General features: G+C 36.2%; 1 protein-coding gene across 1 annotated transcript in view; it reads right to left on the minus strand.

Annotated features, from left to right (window-relative positions):
• Positions 1-26,517, minus strand: part of CDH8 (cadherin 8) — a gene marked incomplete at its 3' end in the record, with an annotated part of 348,742 nt that overhangs the window by 134,977 nt on the left and 187,248 nt on the right. The window contains exons 5-7 of the mRNA XM_081274667.1: positions 19,842-20,009; positions 16,503-16,690; positions 12,487-12,740 (exon numbers count right to left, since the gene is read on the minus strand). Of these exons, the coding sequence (XP_081130793.1) occupies positions 12,487-12,740; positions 16,503-16,690; positions 19,842-20,009 (610 nt within the window). The remainder of the gene's footprint in view (positions 1-12,486; positions 12,741-16,502; positions 16,691-19,841; positions 20,010-26,517) is intronic.

Below are 26,517 nucleotides of genomic sequence, written 5' to 3' on the forward strand. Positions count from 1 at the left end.
CTATATCGAAGCAGTATTTTTTTTCCTTTAATGGCATAAACTTACATGTGCTTTGAAATTTTAACTGGACAGTGGTATTCATCTATCAAATCCTAAAGCTATGGTAAATACCAGGAATTAACTGGTGGGCAAGATATGGTCTGTAATTGTTAAAAACTAGAGACACATTTTAATTGAAATGGCTTGTTTTCTTGCTTAATATACAATAGTAATAGGAAAAATACACCATTCCATAGTTCTGTTAGATATGATTGTTTCTAGGTTAAAAAAAACCTATTTTATGCCCCAAATTCCTATCCCTAAACAAAATGCCTACCCCACATGATCTCATCTGGCCATGTACATTTAAACTGTGCAAAGCCCAAGATCATATTCTTGCTGTTAACCAGAGGTTATCCAGAAGTGCTCTCTTTCTCTCCACACTGTAAACACTGTGCTCCTTCTGCACTTGTTGGAGACCCTTGGCTTTGGGGCTTTTAGGTATTTTCCTGTTCTTTGTATCATTCCATATACTCTCTATGCCTTTAATTCTTCCTAAGGCTTTATATAAATCTTATTCTCATTTACTACAAAGCTACATAATTAAATAGATAATCTCAAACTTAATTTGTACCTGGAGACCCATTTGAAAGGCACTTCAACTAGGGCCAGTCCATTCTCCAGCAAGCAGGCATCAGGCACATGGTAGAGCTAATAAGCTTTTGATGGATGGATGAAAATGGAATTTGTCCATTTTTAATATGCCATCTTCTTAAACATGCAATATTATGTTTTCCTCTGCAACATTAAGTCAAATCTGATAGTCCTTTATCAAAAGCAAGGTTGTACAGTACATTGTGTCAAACAAGAACATAGAAATATAAGGAAAAATAAAGGCTTGGTTGAAAGGACTTCCATAAATATTTGAACATCAGATAAGAATGCCAATCTCCCTTTGTCATGATGTAAAATAGGGATTTATTTTGCCCTATGAGTATAATATTGTTAGATATCATGGCTTTGCCTACACTGTCATCTTTGTTTCTCTCAGAATATAAGCATCATTATTTTTTCCTCTGGAAGGGACATAGGATGTACCAATCACAAGGAGAAAAAGAAAAAAGCTATTAACATTCCATTTCATAACTTTCCTTTGTTTTCATCTCTCTCAAAAAATAATGTTATTTTAACCATCTTATATCTTAAGTCTTTTATTAATACTTAATGAATCATTATAGTTATTGATAATTAATAGTCAGGTTTGCCATTTCACGCTGCACTGAAAACACTTCAGACAATTTGATTTAACACTTTGGTGTTTGATTATGAAAGTGTATAACAAAAATATATTTCCCTCAGGAAAGACATAATATGCTGACCAGTGAGGTGGCAACCTAAGACAGCTTGACAGCTAGCAAAGTGAATTTAATCAAGTGACTTCACTGCATGAGTTCTGTGTGCCCATCCATGATGGAGATAGGCATGGGCTTTGTAGTCCCCTTTAAGGAAAGATGCTGGACCTGTGAGGGTTGTGGTCTTAAGGCAGCCTGCAGCAATCCACTGCTTAGTGTCTGCCTCATTTGCAGGGAAACACATTTCCAGACCTGGAAATTAAGCAAACAGAAGTATGAAGGCTCTCCTCATTTTTGCATGATTCAGGATTGTACTGATGGGCAACACTCATTCCACAGATACCCACTAGGTTGAGTCAAGTTCTGCTGTAACTGCATCGTAGCTTGGTTTTTCCCTCTGCCTATCCTGCTTCTGTCTCCTTGTTTGACTAGGTGCTGATCCCTAATGAACACCTGCTTCTAGAGAGAACAACCTATAATAATTGTGTTTAATGGGAATACAAATATGTGTAATTCAGTTAATATAACAAAGTGTAAATGGGTTGTATATTAAGGTCTCAGACCTAAAATACTAAATATGCATTAACCAAGATCTACAAAATATTTTCAGTATCCCTTGTTGAACACCTACTCTCTACTGGACATTGTGAGAGTTTAATGCATATTCTACAGTAAGCATATTTTTAGTGAAATTTGGTTTCATGCCACCTCATGCTTTTAGATAGAGAAATGTTACTGAAATCAGAGAATTTGTCAAGGCTTGAAAATTTAGAGACTAGGATTTGGCTAAGACTATCTCTAGTCTCAATCCCCCAAACTCCATATACCAGCTATCACTGAGTTCTATAGAGAGAAAGACACAGTCAGAAAACACGGTTTTATCATAAATCCATGAAAAAAAATGAGCAAATTCCTTTCTCAAAGCAAGTAAATATCACAGTATTTATCAGGATACCCCTTTGTGGTCTGTATGGTATTTATGGGGATTTTCCCCAAAGGTAGAATAAAGAAGCCAGCTTTTGTTCCATACTTAACATTAAGTGTGTGCCTTCATGGGCCACATGGGTGCTAAGGTTCTCAGGTAGCTGTGAAGAATACCAATCCCCATCCCATGGAGCTGTATGTTAATACAAAGAATTTATTTGACTGCTAAAGCTCTAGAAATTATTTTAGGGATCTTAAGAGAAATAAAATATTAGATATGGGAGGCAAGTTGTCAAAATTACTGGTGTAATCCACATTTCTATCAGTCTCCTGTAGAAGTTGACAAATTTTTTGTAATTAAGTATTTTAGGTTTTACCCATCATACTGTCTCTGTCACACCTACTCAACTGTAGACCTATAAGTCATAAAAGAATGAGGATATCTGTGTTTTAGTAAAACTTTATTTCTTTTAAAAAATAGTAAAAAGTCAAGATTTGGTCCACAGATCCCAGAGTATGTATACATATAGTCAGATTATTAACTAATAGCACTAGTGGGCTCTTTGGAAAGACAAGAGAGAAGGGCGATTTATATAGTAATTAAAATATACACAGTTCTTTTGCCCATTTATTAATTGGGTTATTTGATTTACTTTAAAAAATCAAATAACCCAATTAATAAAGTAAATCAAATAACCCAATTAATAAATGGGAAAATAAACTAAACAGAAATAAACTAAACAGAAACGTCTCAAAAGAAGAAATACAAATGGCCAACAAATACATGAAAAAAATATTGAACATCTTTAGCAATCTGGGAAATGCAAATCAAAAGTACATTGATAGTCTTCAAATTCATTCATTTGCTGGCAAATTTTATAAAGTAATTCTTCTTTATGGATCTCTTGACTATCATGCTAAGTAAAATAAGCCAGTACCCAAAAGTCAAAAGTCAATTTTTTTTTCTGAGAAGTAGAAGATAATCCACAATAAGGGGTGGAGAGGGGAAGAACAGAAGTTCATGGGATTACATACTGGGGATTGGAGGTAAGGGATGGGGGACAGGCAAAGGAAAGATGGTGGAATGAAACTGACACAATTTTCCCATGTACATATATAAAAACAACACAGTGAATCCCACCATCATGTACATCCAAAAAAATGGGATCCTGATTAGAATAAAATATATTCTATGGTAGTATAGTTAGATCAAAATGGGTTCTTCTATCATGCATACCTAAAAAGAACCAATTTAAAAAAAGATACATTTAAAAAAAGATGCATTTCCCTCCATTCACAATGACAGCCATCAAGAACACCAACAATAATAAATGCTGGAGAGGATTTGAAGAAAAAGGAACACTTTTACACAGTTGATGAGACTGTAAATTAGTATAACTGCTATGGAAATCAGAATGGAGGCTCCTCAAAATCGTAGGCATGGAATTATCACATGACCCAGCTATACCACTTCTTGGTATTTATCCTGAAGAATTACAGTTATCATACTACAGTGATACATGACAACCCATGTTTACAGCAGCACAATTCACAATAGCCAAACTATGGAACCAGCTTTTGAGTTTATCAAAGGATGAATGGATAAAGAAAATGTGGTATATATATGCAATGAAATTTTATTCAAGCATACAGAAAAATTAAATTATGGCATTTGCAGGAAAATGAAACTAGACATCATCTTCTTCAGTAAAATAAGTCAAATACAGAAACTTAAGAGTTGTATGTTTTCTCTCATATGTAGAAGCTAGAGAAGAATATGGAAAGCAAAGGTGGGAGTGAATCTCCTAAAAATCAAAGGGATATCAGTAGAGGAAAGGGACCAAGCAGTGGAGAGCCCGGAAGGATAGGGGAAATGTTATTTTGTGTGCATGTATGAATATGTAACAACAAATCCCATCAATATGTTAAAAAAGTGTTTTTTCTAAAGAAAAGATACCCAGTCTGTTAAGATCAAGCATGATGTTATTTGTGATGTCAGATGCATCAGAATCTACATCACAGATGAGCACAGGAGCCTGAGTGTCACCCTGACATAAGCACAACATCTCTGTGCTCCAGATGTTCTGCAAACAAAATAAAGTTCAAAGACTAAATGCACTGCTTACATTCTCTTCTTCTTAGTGCATTGCACCTTAGCAAATTAACTTACTGGGGAGGTCCTAGAGCAGAGAAAAGAGTGCAAACAAGTCTGGACATCCTTCGTTAGTCCCAACAATGTTTCTTATAGCAATGTTAGGAAAATTCTGCCCTCAGAGAGAGACAGTGTATATCTATTTTTCAAATTTAGCAGACATAAATGCACTTCTGTATTATAAAAAATGTTTTGCTAAACACTGGTTTGCAGCCTCTATATGGAAAATTTATAGGAAGATAACAATTTTGAGCCAACTGCAAGTGAAGATGCTATTTAGAGCCACACATAATGAAATAAACCCCATAGTTATGAATCAGTTATTATATTTCACTGAACTCCAACTGTTTCTTTCTCACTGCTTAATTTTATTCTAGCTTTTGTTATTATGCCTAAAGAAACCATTTTAACATCTTCTCGCATGCACTTTGACAATCAAAAATTCCATCTACAAGTTTTCAGCTTTTTGCCTCTAATTGCTCCAGTGGTTGCTCTAACACCTTTAATAAATAATATTACCCGTGTCCCACTTGTTCCGGGATTCTAAGGCCCCAGAATTGTATTATTCCTCCAAATAGAAAATGGAATCTCTGACTACCCAAAGGATAGTATTGAGAGAGAGTAAAAGAAATGAGGTGAGGGAGAATACAAAATCAGAGAAGACAGAAACACTATGTGTACCAGTATGTGTACTATATGTGTACCAGTTTCTTATTAGTGTGAGATATTTCTATTTTAATATCATTGGAAATTGATGGCTATTTTTATTAAAATTTAATTAGGAAATCCTTCCCTCCATGTAACCCATAAGCTCCAAAATGTTATATTATTTATCATTTTCATATATTGAAGGTATATTTACATATATATGTAACTTTGTATATTCATATAATTTTCATATATTAAAGTTAGTTAGAAGGAATTGTGAAGGACGTGGGTTTCCCATGTGCATGTCCTTCTTATTATGGACTAAGACCAGGAAAGCAGAGCCTGTGTGAATGTAACGATTTCCTACATAATTGTGGCTCAATTTGTCCAACTGAATAAATAAATTAGAAATGAATGAATAAATGAATCCATGTGAACGATGACTGACTATGCTAATATATGGCATTGTTTATGAATTAATTTTAGCTAGTTCAATTTAGTGAGGTTTTTCAAATAATGTTGGAAAAGTTGATATTTTTGAACTTGGAGTTTTAATTATGTAAAAATACCAGTGTACTAAATTCCTTGTATAGTGCTATTTGTAATTTTTTAAAAAATGATGCTTTGAAAACAATATGGAGGCTCCTCAAAAAATTGAAATTGGGGTCCAGCAATACCATTATTGAGTTCTTATTCAAATGGATTGAAATCAGAATCTCTAAGAGATGTTAGCACTCCCATGTTCATGGAAACACTGTTTACCACAGCTGGAGTACAGAATCAAACTAAATGTCCATTAACTGATGAACGGATAAGTAAAATGTGATCTATAGATGTAGTGGAGTATTTTTCAGCCTGAACAAAACAAGGAAATCCTGTAATATTCAACAATATGGCTAAGTATTTGGTACATTATGTGAAATGAAATCAGCCAGTAGCAAAAGGACAAATACTGCATAATTCCACCTATACGATGTACCAGAAACAGAAAATCAGAGAGAAGAACTCTATTTGTAAGGGGTGTGACAGGGGTATGGGGGATTACCAGTTAACAAGTAGAGTTTTAGTTATACAAAATGAATAAATTCTACAGATCTGCTGACAACATTGTACTTATAAGGTAATAAAACTTTATTTGGCACTTGAAAATCCTTTAAGAGGGTAAATCTCAGATTCTAAGTCTTACACATACACACACACACACACACACACACACACACACAGAGAGAGAGAGAGAGAGAGAGAGAGAGAGAGAGAGAGAGACACTTAGGTCCTTGCCAAAAACATAAATTGCTTTAAGACTGCAGAATAAATTAATCAATGCAAAGTCCTCAGCCCAAATTAACATTAAGTTGTATATAGTATGAAAAATTTCCACCGTAGCTTCATTGGAAATCATGACTCTAAGGAGTGTTTTCATGAAAATAGCTCATTAACAGCCAGCCTGGTAACTGAGATGAATTATAAAAAATGCCAGAATACCAGGCAGAGAAAAACAATGCAAGGCTCTTGTGTAGAGTGGACACTTAACACTCAAGAGGGACCAGAACAAGAGAACACTGTGACCACCACAATCATATGTCAACCTCCTGTTCTGGTTTCTAAATGGCTGTCATTCCTACTTTTCATTTAAGCAACTCATTTAATCTCATTTAAGGTGAATGGTCTGAAAGAAATAGGAAGTGACCACCTTAAAAACAGCCAGGTGCCATCTCAACCATGGTGACACCTAAAACACGCTTGAAATAAAGATACTAAAAGGGGGCAAAAGGGCCATCGCAGTTTGCATGAAAGCCTCAATTTATTTTTAAAACCTGGGGATGTGGCTCAGGCAGTAGCGTGCTCGCCTGGTATACGTGGGGCACTGAGTTCGATCCTCAGCACCACATACAAATAAAATAAAGATGTTGTGTCCACCGAAAACTATATATATATATATATATATATATATATATATATATATATATATATATATATATAAAATTTTAAAAACCTACTCTGTGGTAGAAAATTTTAACTGAAGTATAAATAATTTGTTGCATATAACATTGTTTTCACGTGTCTGTCCCAAAGTATGAGCTCATTAACTATCAGCTATCATTATCCTATTCCCATTCAATATTTTATGTCCTAGTGGAGAAGGCAATATAGTAGTGGTCAATGGTAATACGAAGCTTAGGCTTAAACCTTGCCCCCATACCCATCTGCTTTATCTCCATGCATAGGCAAATTGTCCATTTGGATATTCAGGTTTCTTTTCCAAAAAAAAAAAAAAAAAAAAACTGAAATCATCCTAACCATTCCCCAGTGTCTGAAGGAAATAATACATAATAAATAGCACAACATCTGATTCATCAAATGAAAATATCATGGTTTCCACATTGACCTCCCAGATCAGAATATGATTCACAGCCAACAGTAACAAACCTGTCCAAAATGGCTAGACAGATGAGCAAGGAACACCCAGCCATAATTAGTAAACTCCATAGAATTTACTTATTTGTTCTTCTTCCCTGTTTTGCATGCTGGATTTGATAAGATTATTTAGAGAATGAAGTTTAATATTTCAAATAAATTATTCCCGTTAAACCACACTAAAGTATATAGACATGGTTGGAATTACCAAAATCAGAGGAACTGTTGCGTTCTGGTAGAGAACAGCATTGCATTATAAAAAAATAAATTTAAGGAAAAGCAATTCTTGAATTTGGTTTGGAGTATCCCCCAAAGTTCTTGTGTTAAAGATTTGGTAATCAGCCTAAGTCACTATTGGAAAGTAGTAGGGCCATTAGAAGGTAGGAACTCATGGAAGGAAGTTAGGTCATTGGGACACGTCCTTCAAGAGGATATTGAGTTTCTCATCACTTCCAGTATCTCTCTCTTTCCTTCTTGGATGTCATGATGTGCTCAGCTTCTTCAGCCATGCCCTTCGCCATAACAGGCACAAAACAATGCAGCCAAGGAATCATGGACTGAAACATCTGAGACCAGGATCCCAAACAAAACTTTCCTCTTTAAAGTTGATTTTATCAGGTATTTTGTCACAGTGATGGAAATCTGACTAACACATCCAGACCCACTCTTCAGCATTCGTGCAACATTGAACAAGATAGTGTTTCTATCCTCAGTTTTCTCATCTGATAAGTGGGAGTAATGACTACATATTATCTTAGAGAGGAGTTAGGAGCACAGTCCCTGACACACATTAAGCACTTATTGTAACAATATTTATGTAAGTAGCAGGGACAAATTAGATTAAATGAGTTTGATTACTATACTAGTTAGCAGATAGCAAAACCAAAAATAGATCATTCTCCATATAAAGCCACTTTTCTTAGTGCTGAGGGCCATTGCCAAATAGAAATGACGCATCGAAATTTCCTTGCCAGCGTACCCCATGTTAAATGGACTTGCCTTGGAAATTCGCTGTGACATTGCATGTGTGTTTGAGAAAGGTGACCCTGCTCAAGGACGAGGGTGGATCCAGGTTTAGGGTGTATCCTGCAGGTTTTAGGAAGTATCCCGGTTTAAGACAATTTGGGTTTAGGGCATTCCCAGTTTAAGACAATCTGGATTTAAGGCAGTTCCAGGTTTAAGATTATTGCTGCTGGGAATAGGGCGTATCCTGCTGCCTGAGTTCCCGTTGAGTTCTCGTGGAATCGAGAAGGTATTTGGGATGTGAATTGTGCGGCAGAACTTGGATTTCCCCAGAACGTTTGTGTAGAGGCCGGTGTGAGTTCGGGAATAAAGAATTGCTGTTTGAATCTACAAAGCTGTGAGTGGCTTGTGATTTTGTGCCCCGCCAAGACTGCGGCATCTTAGAACAATCTTGGCTAAAATAAGAAGTAGGTTTTTAATTTACATTTACAATGTAAAGTTAGTTGTTGGTGGTTTACCTTTTATTAGCTGGTAATTCTAATAGCTACAACAGATTATTTAATAGCTTCATTTAATCATGAGGAAGATATTATAATCCCATACCAGTGAGGAAACGGAACCTCATAGAATTCCAGAGATGAAAAGTTTGACAGGAGAGCAGTCATGATACAGTTTGAAACTTTATTTGACTAAGTTCAAAATATATCATCTTTTAAATAATATAAATGCTTAATTAATGTTTTGTTGAGGGTAAAGATGTGACTGTGGATTTTGCTTAATGCACTATCCATTCTTTTCCTAGAAGAAAATATACAGACATCTAGATACAGATACAGATACAGCAAAAGGTGTATGAATTCTAAAATGCAGGATATTTCTAACTAGATGATGTGTACTCAGAAGAAGTCTTACAGAAGTTGACCAACTAGTGAATGGCTATACATTTTAGCAGGGCGGTGACCACAATAAATACCTCTATCTTGCTGCATGGCAAAGCAAATATTAACCTAAAAAATAGGTATGTTCTTGTCAGCCTATGAAATACAATAATCTTAAAGAGAAAATAATGGATATCTGTTACTCTACAATTCCCTGAGTATCCATGTCTTCGAGTTGTGTTTTAAAAGGATAAATAGCTATAAATCCATCTGCTAGGCTCATAAAGAACTAGGCATGGCTCTGACTAGTCAGGAAATTTAATTTTCTACAGAAATTAACCAGTTGTGCATAGATAGGGGAAAGCTGCTCTCTGTAACCCAACTGGTAGGGAAGGAGCTTCGGCGACACAGAACAGATGCTGAAAAGCACAGCTGGAGATGGCTGCATTCTCATGTCACAGAGCTGTCCACCTCCTATCAGGGCTGTGTGGGGAGCACCTTCTGACTGTCACTTCAAAGCCTACTGTAAATGCTTTGAAACAGCAACCTCACTTCTTTGTATGGGACCGTAGATGTATAGGAGCTGGTACTTGCCTGACATCTGTCAAAAACACAGATATGTCTGTGTCATCAATTTATACTTTATCTGTCCATCTCTTCCTGGTAACACAGCCTCAAATCCTACTTAGCTTGTCTGAAAATGAAATACTTCTAAGCCAAGGTGGTTGTTGCTGACCAGGCTCTAGCTTCCTTTACACACAACTCTCCAGACAGTGCAACAATAAAAATAGTAGTAACAAGTAAGTACAGTGAGAGTAACGGCTTGATTTCCTATGTACTGAAATTATGATCAGTAAGTCTCTGTTTTTTTTTTTTTTTTTTTTTTTTTTTTTTTGTCAGTAGAATGCATAGATCATTCAAGAAGCAAAAGTGTGTGGAGTTTTATGAGCCAGGATTTAAACCCAGCTCTGCCAATTCACCATGGCACAAAAAATTTCTCAGACCTTAGCTCTAACTGAAGAAGAACATGTCTACACACAGCAGGTCCTGTATAACTGGTACCATGGACACAATTTTGGAGTATTCCTGTAATCGCCCCAATATCTTAACCCCTATTACTCCACAGGACTGATGGCTTGGTATCTCCCTGAGTCCTTATATGCTCCTCACTGCTAAGCGTAGAAACCTTGTCAAATCGAAAGGCTCAAACTATTCTCAGACTGATTCCTCAGTTGAACCAATCTTGTTTACTTCCTTTAGAGTCGATCTCATGCTTGGAGATGTAAAGAAAGTGACAATTTTTCCTCTGTATGTATTTCTTTCAGAGAAAATGAAGAAATATAAAAATGAGGCACATTCATTCACTTAAAATATCACTATCCCTATATATAAAAATATCACTGTCCCTCTCTACAAAAGAATTCCACCATAAAGCCATTGCATAACTTTACTAGAGATTCAGAAAAGGGATGTTCATGTAAACTTGTCTTTCTGGATAATTCTTGCCCTTCCATTTAATATTTGACCTTTCAAAGATATTTTTCCCTTAGCCAAATAAGGGGTACTGTATAAATCTACAGTGTGTTGAATTCCTCTGAACCTGACCATGGACCAGTCCTTACCTCCTCAGTTTCATCTTCTTTGAGACTGCATTCATCCGTAGAAAGCTTTATCTGATTCCTTATGGGATGTACTATTACTTATCATCCTAAATTTGTAACTATATTGTGTTAAGAGGGTATTCTGGATATGAAAACATTTCCCCTATGTTCAAATTCAAGTTATTGAGGACTATTCTGCAGGGTTTCTCTCAGCTTCTTAGACTGAGCACCCTTGTGGGCAATGAGGGTTTAATACACTTTTTAAAAAGTAAATAAATAAAACTTCTAGAAAACTCTTTTGCCTAGAATTTCCCTAAATAAATTAGTAAGAAGGGTGGTCTGTTCTAGATATCTCTGACTTAGAAATTCAAAGTTAGGTGCTGGGTGTGTGTGTTGATATCTAACATATAGATTTACTATATAATTCCTTAAAATAAAATCTTACTGGGCTGGGGATGTGGCTCAAGCGGTAGCGCGCTTGCCTGGCATGCATGCGCGTGCGGCCCGGGTTCGATCCTCAGCACCACATACAAACAAAGATGTTGTGTCCGCCGAGAACTAAAAAATAAATATTAAAAAAAAATTCTCTGTCTCTCTCTCTCTCTCTCTCTCTCTCTCTCTCTCTCTCTCTCTCTCTTCTCTCTCTCTTCTCCTTCCCCCAACAAAATTTTCAAAGAAAATATTTGAAATCCACACTCAAACACATCATTAGCCAACACTTCACCCTTAGAGACCAGCCTTCAAAGTATAGATTTTCAGCATGCTTTTCAAAGGAAGCTATTTAGCTTGAGTACCTGTACTGCCATTTGGGTGATTGGCAAAAGAGAAAAGGTATTTACAGTTCAACAGAAAAAAGAAAATAGGATTGAGCCTCATTTCTTAAAAAAAAAAAAAAAAGAAAGAAAAGAAAAGAAAAAAGAAAAAGAAAGCCTTTCATAAACGACTATTTCTCATCCTGCTAAAAATTTCTGAGCAGAAAAAATGTAAACAAAAGACAATTTCAAAGTGAGGGAAAAGATTTTTGTCTAAAAGACACTGAACCAGATATGCTGACCAAAGAGAAATGCCCATGAACTGAGAATAAGCTAATTTTAAAGCCAAACATCAAACGGAAATAAGATGGGATCCTCTTAGTACATTGACACAGCAGTCTTATGTCTTTAAATTCTAATGTATCAGTTATAATGTATCACTGTAACTGTTGAAGAAGACAAACTAGCTTTTGCAATGCTAAAAAGCAATAAAAGAAAAAATATAAAAGATTCACCCAAAATGTGCTGCAAAATATTTGGGATTTTGCATCATCGTTGGGTTTTATAAAAGCTAAATAGGCTGATTAATCTTGAGGTTTCTGGTGTCAGACATTGTGTGAAGCTCTTAGTACGCACATATCTCTATGTTCATATATTCACATATACACAGACACACAGACAGAGCACGTTTGGGCCAAAATTCCTTTGTCATGTGATCCTAGACTCAAAGGCAGCCACGCAGAATGTGGACCCAATCATAGCATTTAGTAATGATGAGTTTGTCATTTCAAGTAGCCAGTATGTCATTTAAAAGAGAAATACCTTATAGGACTGGATGTGATATCAGGGTCACGAGCAGTCACTTGCCCAATCACGGAGTTCAGAGCAGCATTTTCATGAACTTCCAGGAGGTACGTTGGCGAAGAGAAGACAGGAGGCTCATCAGCATCCTCCACGACAATTTTAACCGTAGCTGTATCTTTAAAGGGTCCCCTGCTGCTGAAACGTGGGTCAATATGGACATTGGCTGCCTCCACCTTCAGAGTATAGGATTTCTTGGTCTCAAAGTCCAGAGGCTGTTAAGAAATGACAAAGATGAATACTTCACTAATGACCACAGCAGCAAGAACAAATGAGTATAATGCTGATGGATGAAAGTTATGTGCATTTAAGCCCATTTGTGAGTCTTAATGGGATCACTCTCCATTCCCCTAGATTCAACCTGTAAATTTTACAGGCATTTATTGATATCTGTTTATTATACAAGCTCAGTGAATCTAATCTCCCATTGTTTTGTTTTGTTTTGCTCATTTCACTTGGAATTCACAAAATATTCACAGTCATGAATTCTGCCATCAAAATTTCACTTCAGAGTCATAATAAAATTTTACTAGTGATAGCATGACCTGCATACTAATCAGCCAGTTAATCAGGCCTCTGCTGGTAGGAGATAAGGCAGCATCGAATACAATCTCTATCTGGGAAGAATATTTTATCATTTCTGCAACAGTGTGTGAAATGTAAAGAACTAGAAATAATCATTGTTTAGTCCAAGGAGATGTTTTAAAGCATAATTTAGCACGGATCCCAACAAAGAGTGTTTTCTTATTTTATTTCCAAAGCATTGCTACTTTACTGATTATATAATTAAAATGAGGTTTATTATTTTTTAGGGCCTTGGCAAAGGTCTTTACTGTTAAGTGCTGTGCTACCGAGCAGGTGAGCTTATAAAGAAATATGTAGGCAGATTCAAAACCTAGCTGTGTTTATATTTAGAAGAAGGAAAGTGAGTGCAGTATAAATAGAACTTGGTCTGAGTGTGCACTCACCAACCACTTAAAAACAACTTGCAGTTGCTTCATTGTACCATTACTGAAAATATTTCTGACATATTAACACTTCATTCCTTATCAGGGCAAGAGACTCTTGTCATTGGCCTAGGTTAATAGAGTGAGGTAAGAGAAGATAGTCCCTTTAAATACACCAGAGACCCATCTGCATCAGAACCCTTATAGCCCAATTCTTGGCAACTTATAATACTCCAGATTTCAAGAATGCAAGACTGTCAAGATTCAAGGAGATAGTTACGTCTGCATTACAATTTCTCATAAGAAACAGAACTTTAAATCTGCAATGCAGATTTTTAAAAATAAGAAGCTGGAACACAAACTACCATCAGTGAAGTCTTTCAGAACTCTTATGCAAGCTTAAATATATATTCTTACTTAAAATTTTTGTGTTGATTTTTATATTTGAATTCAGATCTAATGAGACTCAGCTTCCCCCCACCAATATTTTCCAGTAAACTATGCAAACACTCACTTCCTTGTTGATTTTGAAATTAGTAGGCACAAGTATATAACCTATGAATAAATGATTCACTATGGGCATAATCACAATTTGTCAATCACCCCTACTGTAAAAATTTTACAATTTCAAGGTCTTTGCAAACAATGTTCAATATAATGGATTCTATTGTTAATTTCTTAATTTTATTTTTTAATTGACAAATAATAATTCTATATGTTTATGGGATACTGTTTGATGTTTCATCTATGTTTATGTTATGGAAAAGTTCAATCAAGCTAATTAACATATCTATCACATCACTAATTGTTTCAGATTTTTTGGGGGATGAGGAGAATAATAAAAATTTGTTCTGGCAATTTTGAAATACACAATACATTATCATTAACTGTGGCCACATGCTGTACTACAGGTCATTCAAAAAATTATTTATCCAGTCTTAGATGAGAGATTGGACTCTTTGTTTAGCATCTTCCACTTTTCCATCCCTCCTATTCTCACAAATCTCAGCCAATGGTAAGTCTCTAGGCCTTCTCCTCAGGATTTTCCAGAGAATTTTTGCAATCACTTATAGAGGGGGATTAATAACTGTTGTTGCCTTAAAGGAAAAAAAAAAGTTGGAACCCCTGTACCTTGCTTGTTGCCTGATACACTTCAGTAATAAGTACAGATCAGAAGGCTTCCATGCAAGGAGGGACTCACCTGTAGCTCATATAACAACAATGTACCTCAATATATTCTACTGTTAAGTGCTGTGCTACGAAGCAGGTGAGCATATAAAGAAATATGTAGGCAGATTCAAAACCTAGTTGTGTCTCGCCTTTAGCTCATATAACAACAATGTACCAAATATATTCTACTGTCATCAGACAAATAAGATGGCCCATGAATTGAAGGCCTATGAATTATTCTCTAAAGTAAAATACATGTGTCAAAGTACATGCTTCCAAGTTTATGAATAACAGTGGACAAAAACATAAAACAGCTAATGTTTCAATTTATAAAAAGCACCTTATGGCAACAAAGGATAGCAGTTAAGAATAACAATAAACATTACATTAAGAATTGCTAGCCAAAGACAATGTGGCTCTGGGTCATTTAGTAATTGACTCAAGTGTCATTGTACTGCACTCCATTTCAAATATGAGTTTTTAAACATTTTGCAACTCTTGAGTTCTAAACCCAAGCTAGGATCCTGATCTGAAGACAGTGTTGCTCAAAAGAAAGTGAAAAAAAATGCATCCATTTTTTTCCCAAATTGATTTTTAACATTATATTTATACAAAAATGTAAACAGAAGATTTCATATTTCTATGGTTAATAACTCTTCAATGGGAAATTTTAAGAGCAGGATCTCTGGGAATAATGGATCTTTATGTAACATCAGAAAATCACATAGTGAATTGTATCAATGACATGCTGATCAAGACAGAGGAAGAAATTATTGGCTCCTAAGAGTGTAATCTCCCATGTACTTCTTATTTATCTATTCAAAAATAGCATGACCTACTTCATGACAAAGGTTATATAGAATGATTTCCAACAAAGTTATGATGAAGACAAGAGTATTTTTTCCTTTGCAAGGCTTTGTGTGCATAAAATAATAAGCTATGTTTTACACATTCCTTATGAACTTTTTTATTATAAGAAATAAAAATGGAAAAATGAACAGAATTTTTCATATCTACCGTGAGCCATGGGTTGATGGCAAAAGCAGTCTCACATTGTCAAAGTCTACATTCAGAGATACTTTTAAAATTTTGTTCCTAATAGTAGCCCTACACCCAGAAGTAAGGCTAAACTGAGTTCTATTTCATTTCCCATAATGACTGGGCTGTTAACCCATAGTTTAGAGCAGCTAGTGGTAGCAGGGTTGGTCTTCTAATCAGAGCTCCAGAGCTGGCTAGGATATCTGAACCTGAATGCTCAGCCTGTCTTTGAGTTTTTCCTGAAAGTTCAGCTTTCAATAAAGACTTGGGGGAAATGTCAATATATCTTGGAAGATCTTTGAGAAAGCAGCAGTACAGAAATAGAAGAGTTATACAGGGAAAGACTAAAAGCTATTGAACTTGTCACCATTGTGGGGCAACTGAGACTGACTTCTACTGAGAATACTCTTAGCAGACATTAAGCAATATGCCTCAGAATACTAACTGTCCATCAACTTTGGTTCCCAATTGGTTGAGAGTTCCCTTCTGGGCATTGACTTTCTTTAATAGCTGCAGTGCCCTGTACAAAGACAGAGTTAGCTTTCCCTAAGCTCTCGGGGCTTAGGGAAAGTCACTGAGGAATAGACAAGGAGAGAAATATCAGGTAAGATGAGAGGCCAGCACCATCATGGTAGCTGTTTACCTGAGCTTCAGCTGAAATGTGAAGTGGGCCCAATGGATTAGAGGTGCTAAAAGGATCCTAATAGTCATCATGTTTTACAAGGAAAAGCCAAATGCCTACCAGCTCTAAGATTCTGTCAGTCCAAGCTCAAGTGTTTGTGGATGGTATTTTAAAGATGAGCAAAACCTTCCTTAGCTTACCTTTCTTAGTCGTATAATGCCATCCTGGGCCTGGGCGTCAGAGGTGATTTCAAAGAGTGCTGTTCCATCTCCGTCAATGATGTCATAAGAGGACTGTGCATTTTCACCAACATCCTGGTCATTGGCCTTGACCCTTCCTATTGCCGTGCCAAGAACCACATCTTCTGGTACTGAGAAGTGATACAGACCTTAGAAAAGAGTAGAAACACTGAGTGCTGCACCAATGCTAGCTATATACGTATTCATTCAGCAGATAGATGTTAAGTGCTTCCTTTGTTCTGAACAATGGAAAAGATGAGAATATCCCCATTGCCTTGTGAAACATGCAGTCTTTTAAATAAAGAGAGACAAATATTTCCCAGAGCAGTGAACTCTTTTTTTCAAGATTCTTCTGAGATTTGGGATTTGTTCAACCATGTTTATCAGGTATATATTTGGAACAACTATATCAGAAAATTAGTGAGTCTATGTGAATGTACCTTCCAGTTTGCTGTATAATCACACTGACTGCCTGTGGACATATTCATTGTTGCCCAACATAACATATTAAGCTAATTTCAGCTCAGAAAGATGCGATATGTAACATACTGAAAGTCACTTTTGAACTTACTTTTATATTTACAGACTTGTAGACCGTTTTTTGATAAAATCCAATTACTAAACTTCTGCTGTGCCCTGCAGCAAGCTGTTCAGACACAAGAAACACTCCTCCTGTTACTAATGTCCTCATTGCTCTGAAGACAAAAATGCTACCTTCAAAACTCCCTAGGCAAAATACAATTACAGTGTATTTTCATTCTCCTATGGGGACAGTAAAACATGTCTAATTAGTGGCATTTGTCCTATTTTTATTCAAATGGCTTTCATTGTGATGTTGTTGTCACTCACTTTCCTTGGTATCCTGTAAACTGGTGGTGCTCCAAACACAATCCCTGGCCATTACCACTTTAGATCACACCTGCCCTACATCTAACTGCCAGCTCCTGCATTTCTTTGCCTGAGGGATTCCTCTGGCTTTCATATTCCATTTGGCCCATTGCATGTCAGACTGGAACTTCCAGAGCACTAATTCCCCTGCAGAAGCAGCCCTCCAGGACTCACAGGAGGTAGTATATAAAATCCTAGGACATTCTATTTTCCCTTTTCTTTTATTTCTTTCTAATAGGCCAGATTTTTCTGCATGAGATGAAGTTCCACTCACCCACAGTGGTAGCTGGTTAGATTGTGCACCTACTTTGGCTCTTTATCCTTCTCTCTCTCACTTTCCCTCACTGGAGTTTAATGGAACCATCTATAAGTTCAGTTACTTTTAACCAAATGGTTGTCTTGGTGAATGTTTCTGGAGAAGTAAAACTCAGACAACCAGGACGTTTTAGACAATCACACCAAGGGAGAAATAGACATTCAATGAACTATAAACCCAATAGGAAAAATTAAATCTGGAGAACATCACATAGTTCTAGTTTGAATTCCATCATGGAATCCCTTGGATAAACCAAGGCTCATTTTGCCCAACATAACAAGATTGGTTTAGTTGCTGAGTGAAGTTTCATCAAGCACTAATACCCTTTCTGTTAATGATGAAATAAAAATATCTCTTAGAATCATGAAGTTATGGGGCTGAGGAAGAAAAAAATAAAAAACATTTTCCAAATGGTTTTACCATAGGTAGGCACTGAAAATCATCATGTGGAACATGAATCTCCCAATTTGGTCATAATTGGTGTAATGATCCTATTGCTTTCAAACTTTATATTCCAGGTAAGCTTGCAGATGATCCCTTTAGGTATGCTTATTAATAAGCCAGCCAGGGGCCTCACCTTGCTGCCAGACCTACACCAGGGAGCCTTGTGAAACCAAGCAAATGGAGCATTCCTTTATCCATTGCTATTCTGCTCATTCTTATCATCTCTATCAGTGTGATCCTAGTTAATAGTTATTGCTGCTAAGAAAGGGACTGCTTTTGAAACTCATCTGCCACTGTTGAATTGAGATAATCATTTTCTGAGAAAGAAGAATTGCACATTATAGCATTAACTGTAATGGTAACTGAATAAGGAATAAAAGACTGGGGAAAGGCAAGGAGAAATGGTGCTCTCCACTTCAATAATTTTGTTTAAAAGGGTTGCATTATTGTCTAATTTATGAATGGCAAGATGTAAAAGTTCTAACATTCTTAATGAAAATGCATCTCTATTCTCTCTGCCTTGGAATTCCTTCAGGTAAATTCTCAAAGGTACGTTGAATATGTCATTTTCAAGCTCGATCCCTCTGTCCTGTCTCTTCTCTCTTTTCTTTTCAAAGAACAATTGTCCTGTGATGTTTCCTATCCCAGTAAAAAGCACCAGTGGATATCTCTAATATCACAAATATGATAACCATTTTTTTTATCTGAAAAAGGCGATCAATCCTTAGACTATTCCCATTATTAACTCTGAAGTATTAACCACACCTATACTTTACTTCCACTGCTATGACCCTTGCTTGTCCATTGGTGGACATTTATGACAACATGGTTGAGCCTAGGGAACATTAAGTCCAATAGGCCAGGCAGAAAGGGAGATATACTCTCCAATCTCACTTATATGTGGAATCTTAAAAAAAAAAAAAAATCTTTTAACTACAATGTCCCTGATCTCTCCCCTGATTTCTTACGTTCTAGCTGGTTTCATCTTGTTCCAACTAAACCTATCCATTCTTCATATTTCAATTTGGGAGTCCTTTTGTCAGAAAGGCTTTGCTGACTCATTCCTCTATGTCACATTACTTGGATAAATGCTCAAAAAAAAAAAAGTGTTTCAGCAGAGTACAAGATACTTAGAAAGTAATGATTATCTCCCCAATTCACTGAGGTGACTGCCTATGGTGTTATTGGGGTTGTACAGGCAAAGCACAGCCTTAACTCGAAGAGTGGAGAGAGTCATGGGCATTGTCCCTCCCAGATGCCACACATGCAAGTGTGGCAGCAAGTTTACAGTGTGTTGGCCTCCCCCAGTACAGACACTGGGCATTTGGTTTCTTTTATTCAGTACCAGAAATAATAATTGATCAATATCTTAGTGGTATTTTCATCCTTATCTCAATCTCATTCTACTTCTCAGTTACATACTGCATACTTGATATTTGGAAATTTTCCCAATGTTTTTGAATTCTGTGAAATGGGGATAAAGATGGTTCATGGGATAGTTGTTAAGTGTGAAGGGGTTATTTTTTTCATACTCTCTAAATTAAGTACTCAATATTTGCTATGAGTTTTTGGAATGTCACTGAAAATTATAATGTAAATTCAAGTGAAAATACCATACTTATATTCTCATCTAGTGCAGGAAATCCACTTACTCTGTGCAAATTTTGGAGGATTGTCATTAACATCAGTAAGGGTTACTGTGAGCGTAGTGGTCCCGGACAGGCCACCAGAGTGTCCACCCATATCTTTGGCTTGAATAACAACCAGGTACTCCTCCTTGGCTTCTCTGTCCATGTTGGGAAGAGCAGTTTTTATAATAGCTGGGGGAGAAAAGTGGGAGAATGACTTTCAGGCAGAGTTCATTCAACAATGTATGCAACAAACACAAACACACTTGTGCTTATATCATGCACCCACTCAGATATTTTCCATTTCTGTTGACATTTAACTGGTCTCTATCTGTGATAGCAACACTGAGAAAGATTGCAGTCAGAAATATCTCTAGATAACTTGAGAAAGCACATACAAAGAACTTGTGAAAATATACATTAGAAAGGAAACTGCCAAATGAAATTATAAATCATAACGGAGCCTCTTTCCACCCAGGAAAACCCTGGAAGTGAAAGAATCCTATAATTTATCATAGACCCCCAATTCCCCTACAAGATGAGTGAATAGACAAATAGCTTAAAGGTTCTATGGTCAAAGATAAATTATTCTGAAGCTACAAATACATTAGAAAGATGAAAGAAATAAAAGCATTACTAGAATCAACTCAGATGCATAAAACACCAATCAGAACTAATCTACTCAAGTTTCTAAATGTTAAGGTACTGTTGAATTACATTTATGTTTTAATGGCTTAATTGGCTCTTCTACTATAAAGTTAAAATATTGCAAAACATAGGAAGTTGTAGAAAACAGAAACGCAAGTAAAACAAAATCACCAAGATATGATAAAATTGTCCATGCTAAAATCTTAAAGAGTTTTTTTTTTCAGGCTTCCCGTGGGTCTGTTTCACTAGTTATTTAATATTCAGGTTAAAGATTTTAAATTTGCTTATATAATCCTGAAGTTATTTTGAATACCTTTATTTAGCTCTCTCCCAACCACTACACCTTTTTTCATTGAAAATATTGCTGACATTCTGTTATGCATAATCACAAAGCCATTAAGTACATACACAACACAAATGTGCATATGTGCATAGAAACATTTAACCTCAAATGTGAGCATGATCAGATATCTTCCTGAAGCTGTTTATTCCTAACGATGGATGTTTTTGAGAAACTTGCTTGCCAGTATATAGTAGTGCACATCAGTACTTCTTAACAGCTGCACAATTTTTCATTATATGAATATGCTACAACTGACTTAAGCATTTCCCCATTCCCACATTGATGGATATTTCATTTTTCCCATTTTGGAAACCTATAAGATATATTATCATGCTACTATAGTTTTCTATTTTCTACATTCTAACTTAACTTTGGGTCATAAGGTGCCAATCCCTGTTATTAAGTGTCCATGACAAAAAATATTATGACTAGCCCAGAATATTTCTATCAAATAAATGTATATTACATCTCTGGCTCAAGTGAAAGAAAGCTATCAAAATTAAAGATAGTCCCTTCCACTTACACTAGTCCCAGGACACCATAAATGTTCAATTCAAATTGAAGATAAGGCACTTTCTTGGCAAATTCTGAAGTTGCAATTACTATCTGTGTGTGTGTGTGTGTGTGTGTGTGTGTGTGTGCCTGCCCCACGTGCTTTGGACATGTATGCTATAATTAAATTATTAGTTTGTAAGAGGTTTTCATGGAGATCAAGTCCCTGAATCATCTGAGCAGCAAGCGAGGTGCAAGAATGGTCAGGGAAATCTAATCCCTCCAATTCCTGAGCAGGCTCTAGGAAGAGCTGTGAGTTCTTATTGCTTTATTAGACCCTGGTGCCAATTTCCTATGGGGGTTCACCTTTCAGACAGCACTCAGTTTGATATCCCTGTTTATTTGGAAACATTTAAAGTTATATAATAATATCTTTTAATGTAATTATTTGTTTCAGGATTTGATCATATCATAATATAATTAAGAGATAGTACCTATATGGTTAAAAACAAAACAAAAATAGTGAAAGTAGAAATATAGCCAACATTTCAGACTTAAGGGACGGTAAGGCTTTTTTGAATGGAAAATAAACAAGAAAAAAACCCCACAATGACAACAGAAACTCATGATTAATATGCTGAGACACCAAGGTAACTATTCTGCTGTGGGTATGTATTTTCTTAACCCAGGATATACTGATTATTGACCCAATTTTAGTTTTACTCCTTAACATACTTTTCATGAATGATGATAAAGTTTACATAGTACTCTATTCTAAGGTCATCACAAATTGAAGCCATACTTTGGACATTGGAACTGGACATGGGACTTCTAAAAATTATAGGAAAATCATATAATTGTCCAAGGAAGGTAGCAATATTTTTCAATAAAATTAAGAGGTTCAGTTGCATCCATAAGGCCTCTCAGGTTATTTGAGTAGAAGAATTCCTGCAACTTCTCAGAGTCAGAGAAGATTAAGATATATTTTTCTCATCATTTGTGTATATAGATATAGATATATAAATAGATAGACAGATAGATAGATACAAAGGCTAAAAACACATGTTCATTGGTGATGTTTTTCAGAAACCTGGGGTTGAAATAGTTTTGTGGCTCAGTTCAAAAGAGCACACCTCAGTTAGTGTTAATGAGTTCTATCAAAATGGGAGTGAGGTATTTCAGTGGAGGGTTCTGCTTATCAAATAGGAGAAGAAATGCTTCATGAGTCTCTGCCAGGTATAGAATTCCTTTGTGCTCTCCATCCTTGAGATGCACAGTTGCATGCCACCCAAGTTTCATCTGTGTTAACAAATTTGAATCCCTTATGAAGGTTCCTATATAACTGAAGTTAAGCAAATATGGTTTCTTATTCTCACACTTAGTAGCTTTGTGACCATGAAAAAGATTTAGGAGACCCATCGGGACTCACTATTGCAGCCCATCTAATGATGATAATAGCCAGATTTTCATGGTAGGCATTCTAAAATTCTGTGAGTAAATTCCATCAAAGTTCTTGACAGACAGTAGTAACCCAAACATGGTATTTCCTTCCCCCTTTTCCTGTTCCTATCAGAATTATTAATATTTATCTAGACGATGTTTGCTGTATACTCCAGTTTTTCTTCCATATCCACCATCTTTCCTCTCTACTTACTCATCATGAAAGGGTAAGCTTAAAAAATTGCTTCAAGGAAATCTCCTACTTTCTAAATCTCTTTGGGGTTACAACAGTCCTAGAATATCCTAGGAGACTAAGACTTAAGGAGGGAAAAGTTCCAGACCCTTCTAAAACATTTCTCCCATGCTTGGCCACTCTCGACGTTATTTGACTATATTGTTATAGGTTTCTCATTTTCTTGCTCCTTACTTCCTAAGAGTGATGATGTTGCCTCTGTTGTAGGCTTGGGATGCCTCTTTGACAGTCTTTACTAGCCAGGTCATGCCTTTGTCATCAGTCCTTTGTTAAATTCTCTTTAATCCAGCCATTTCAAGAAGGGCCTTAAAAGACATGTTTAGGACACTGGTGCTTTATTCAAATATCAAGCATATTGACAACATGGCGGCCCTCAGTACAAAATCCTTTGATGTCACAATGTCTTGTGGTGCAGAGGCTAGCTCTTGAGGAGCAGGGCTGGTATGTGTTTCCTTACTGGTACAATGGGAATAATGCTTACTAAGTTAAATGAGTTGTTCATGATGACCCAGCTAGGATGCTATACCTCTAGGATTCTGCATAGCTCTTCCTTGCTACAACATTGGAGTAGGTTTCCTGATAGCAAAGGTAAGCAGGAAGCTTCTGTGGGTGGGCATTCTTTAGCACATGCAGCACACTTAATTGGCCTCAGTTCAAACTGTGTAATGAACAGCATGAGCCCACTGGCCTCAACCCTACAACTAGCAGTAACTCATTACAAAATCTATGACAGAATTTCTGGAACTTTTCTTTGTTTTTCAGCTACCTTGACTATGAAGGCAGGATAGGAAAAAACACAAGTACACTTGATCTTTATGTGTGTGTGTGTGTGTGTGTGTGTGTGTGTGTGTGTGTTGGGTTTTAACTACACACATTCATTGACATTTTTAGTCCTATTCAAAAGGCAGATCGTTTCACCTTCTAGATATTACAAAACATTGATAACCTCATAAAACAGAAGATTAAATTTGCATTAAAACTCTATTTCTTCTCCTCTGCTTTGGTTCCCATGTTAGTAGCTTTAAGCTGTTTATGGACAAGAGGGAGAACTTCCCTGTTGTTAAAATCATTGTTGATATTTAAACTGCCTAATACAGAGCAGAAAATATGGTAATTAGGACAGACTGTGTTTCCTCTTGGATTTGAGAAGTCCAAAATTTTGACCTATGAATACTAAAAATTGACTTAAATCTTCAATTAAATGGCATTTCTTATCCATTTCTGACTTTGATTTTAAGCAGGCAGATAGGAGATTCCTATTGCTTCTTTGCCAGATAAACAATTTAAAAACACCTTTTGAACATTCTAGTTTTAATAAATTTCCATTGCCAAAGACCTGGAAAACATTTCTCTTTTTCATAGTGGTAGGCTAGCAGCAGCAGAGTTAGTGGCCCTCTGCATGCTGACAGTCACACACTTTCAATGCCAGGCAACATGTTCATGAGCTCACATGTGGTATGTCCATTACATGAACGTGACAATAAAGTAGGGCTTTCAGCTTTTTAACCAGCTTACGATGACTGTTCCTCCTCCCCTGGGACAATCATCGAAATTCTCTGATGTACATATTTGATAAATAACCTAAATAACATGATAAATAACATGGCAGCCCTCAGTACAAAATACTTTGATGTCACAATGTCACAATAACCTCATATCATAATATACAAAATCAACTTAGATCTTCTTTTAAGCCATGGAAATTCAAGTACAACTTTGAGTTGATACAATTAATTTCATCTTATTATACCTTCCTTTTAAAATTTTTATATATTTCCAATTCAGCATTGGTTCTAGGGTTGAAATTTAGACTTTCTCATAACCATTCGGCATTGGGGCCAAGTCACAGAACATCCCCGGGACATGCTTTTTTCTTGAAAATGAAGGACCCAAACATTTTGCAATTTAGAAAAGGGTATTAGGAAGGATCCAAGTTAGCCTTGCTAGATTCTTTGCAGTATTAACTGCATAGTAAATTTGAAAGAGGGAGCAAAATATCTATATTTCAGAGAGTTTCCCTGGGATGCCATCTGGAAAAATCTAATCTAATCTAACAACTAATGAGAATTCTTCATTTTCACATAAATATAATTCAACAAAGATTTGATCCTGGCTCTGGGGAGTAGAGGTAGAAAGGTAAGGACTTGGAGGTAAGAGGATTACAAAGTAAAAGATCTTGCTCTGAAGCCTTCATTTACTTCCTTGCTGTGAATAGATCAGTGTGCTCGATTCCCCAGTATTTAAAAGACAGAAGTTTATCTTCCCTTTATTCAGACCATTGGAGAATTCCCTGGTGCAAAAGTTTAAGAATATAAACCCTAGACTGGCCTAAGTTCTTCCTGATGCTGAACAGCTCTTCCTTGTTCTCATCATCCAGGGAACACTTTTGATTAGAATACAGTTTCAGTCATCTCGAAAATTTAAAACTTTTATGTTTCCCCCCCCTTCCCATTGTCTTTGCTGCTATCATTTGAGAAGCATTTTGTATCCGTCACGAAGACTTCTTTTTATAATTTCTGTGATATCACCAGATTGAGAGGCTTCACGAGAAAGGCAAGGAGATGCTGATTAACTCTTTTGTCATTTTGAAGGCTGATTACTGTAATTCACTCGTCACGGGTCTCCCAGATTGTGCTGTTCAAAATTGCAGTTGATATAAAATGCTGTGCTAGACTCCTCTTTTGAATAAGTCTTGTTGAGCACATTATCCCAGTTATGAAACCACTAGCTTTGTTATCCCCAGAAACCCTTGCTAATTCAGTGTGCAATTGTTATCTTACTATCCGTGATAAAAGGGTCTTTCACTTATGAGGTTGTGATTAGGAATTCACAAAAGATGAGTTCTTTGGGAGTTCCTATACCGCACCCATACTTTCTGCTGGCTATGTGATGTGTTCCACATGCTACCAGTTAGGAAGTGTAAAAGACACTCAACCAGAGATTCATCAGCACATGCCCACCATCCCACTAAACAGCTTCACAAAAATGGCAACCTGCACAGGTGTGTCATGCAGGAAGAAAGTGCATGCTTAGACAAACACATCAGAAAATGAATCAACCTCCACATTGCTAAAAACTCCATCCACCCTTCTTTGTGACTACTAGCTTATAAATTAGACAGGTAGACCAGGGAGATAAACAATAGATAGATAGATAGATAGATAGATAGATAGATAGATAGATAGATAGAAAGAAAGATAGATAATTACATAAAGATAAAATGCCCTATTTTTGGAGAAACTATGTCTTATTTAGATGTCCCTGTGTGTTCCCTTGTTTTGCCTCTGTGGATGCAACCAACTCTGTATCAAAAATATTTTAAGAAATAATTGAGTCTCTAATGAACATGTAGATATTTTTTTTCTTGTCAATGTTCCCTAAACAATAGAGTATGAGAAATATTTGCATACCATTTGCATTATGTTGGGATTTATAAATAATCTAGAGTTGATTTAATGTATATGAGAACATGTGCATAGGTTATATGCAAAGGCCATGCCATTCTATATAAGGGACTTGAGCAT

Source organism: Spermophilus citellus (assembly GCF_964194105.1).
Source record: "Spermophilus citellus genome assembly, chromosome: 18".
NCBI lineage: Eukaryota > Metazoa > Chordata > Mammalia > Rodentia > Sciuridae > Spermophilus > Spermophilus citellus.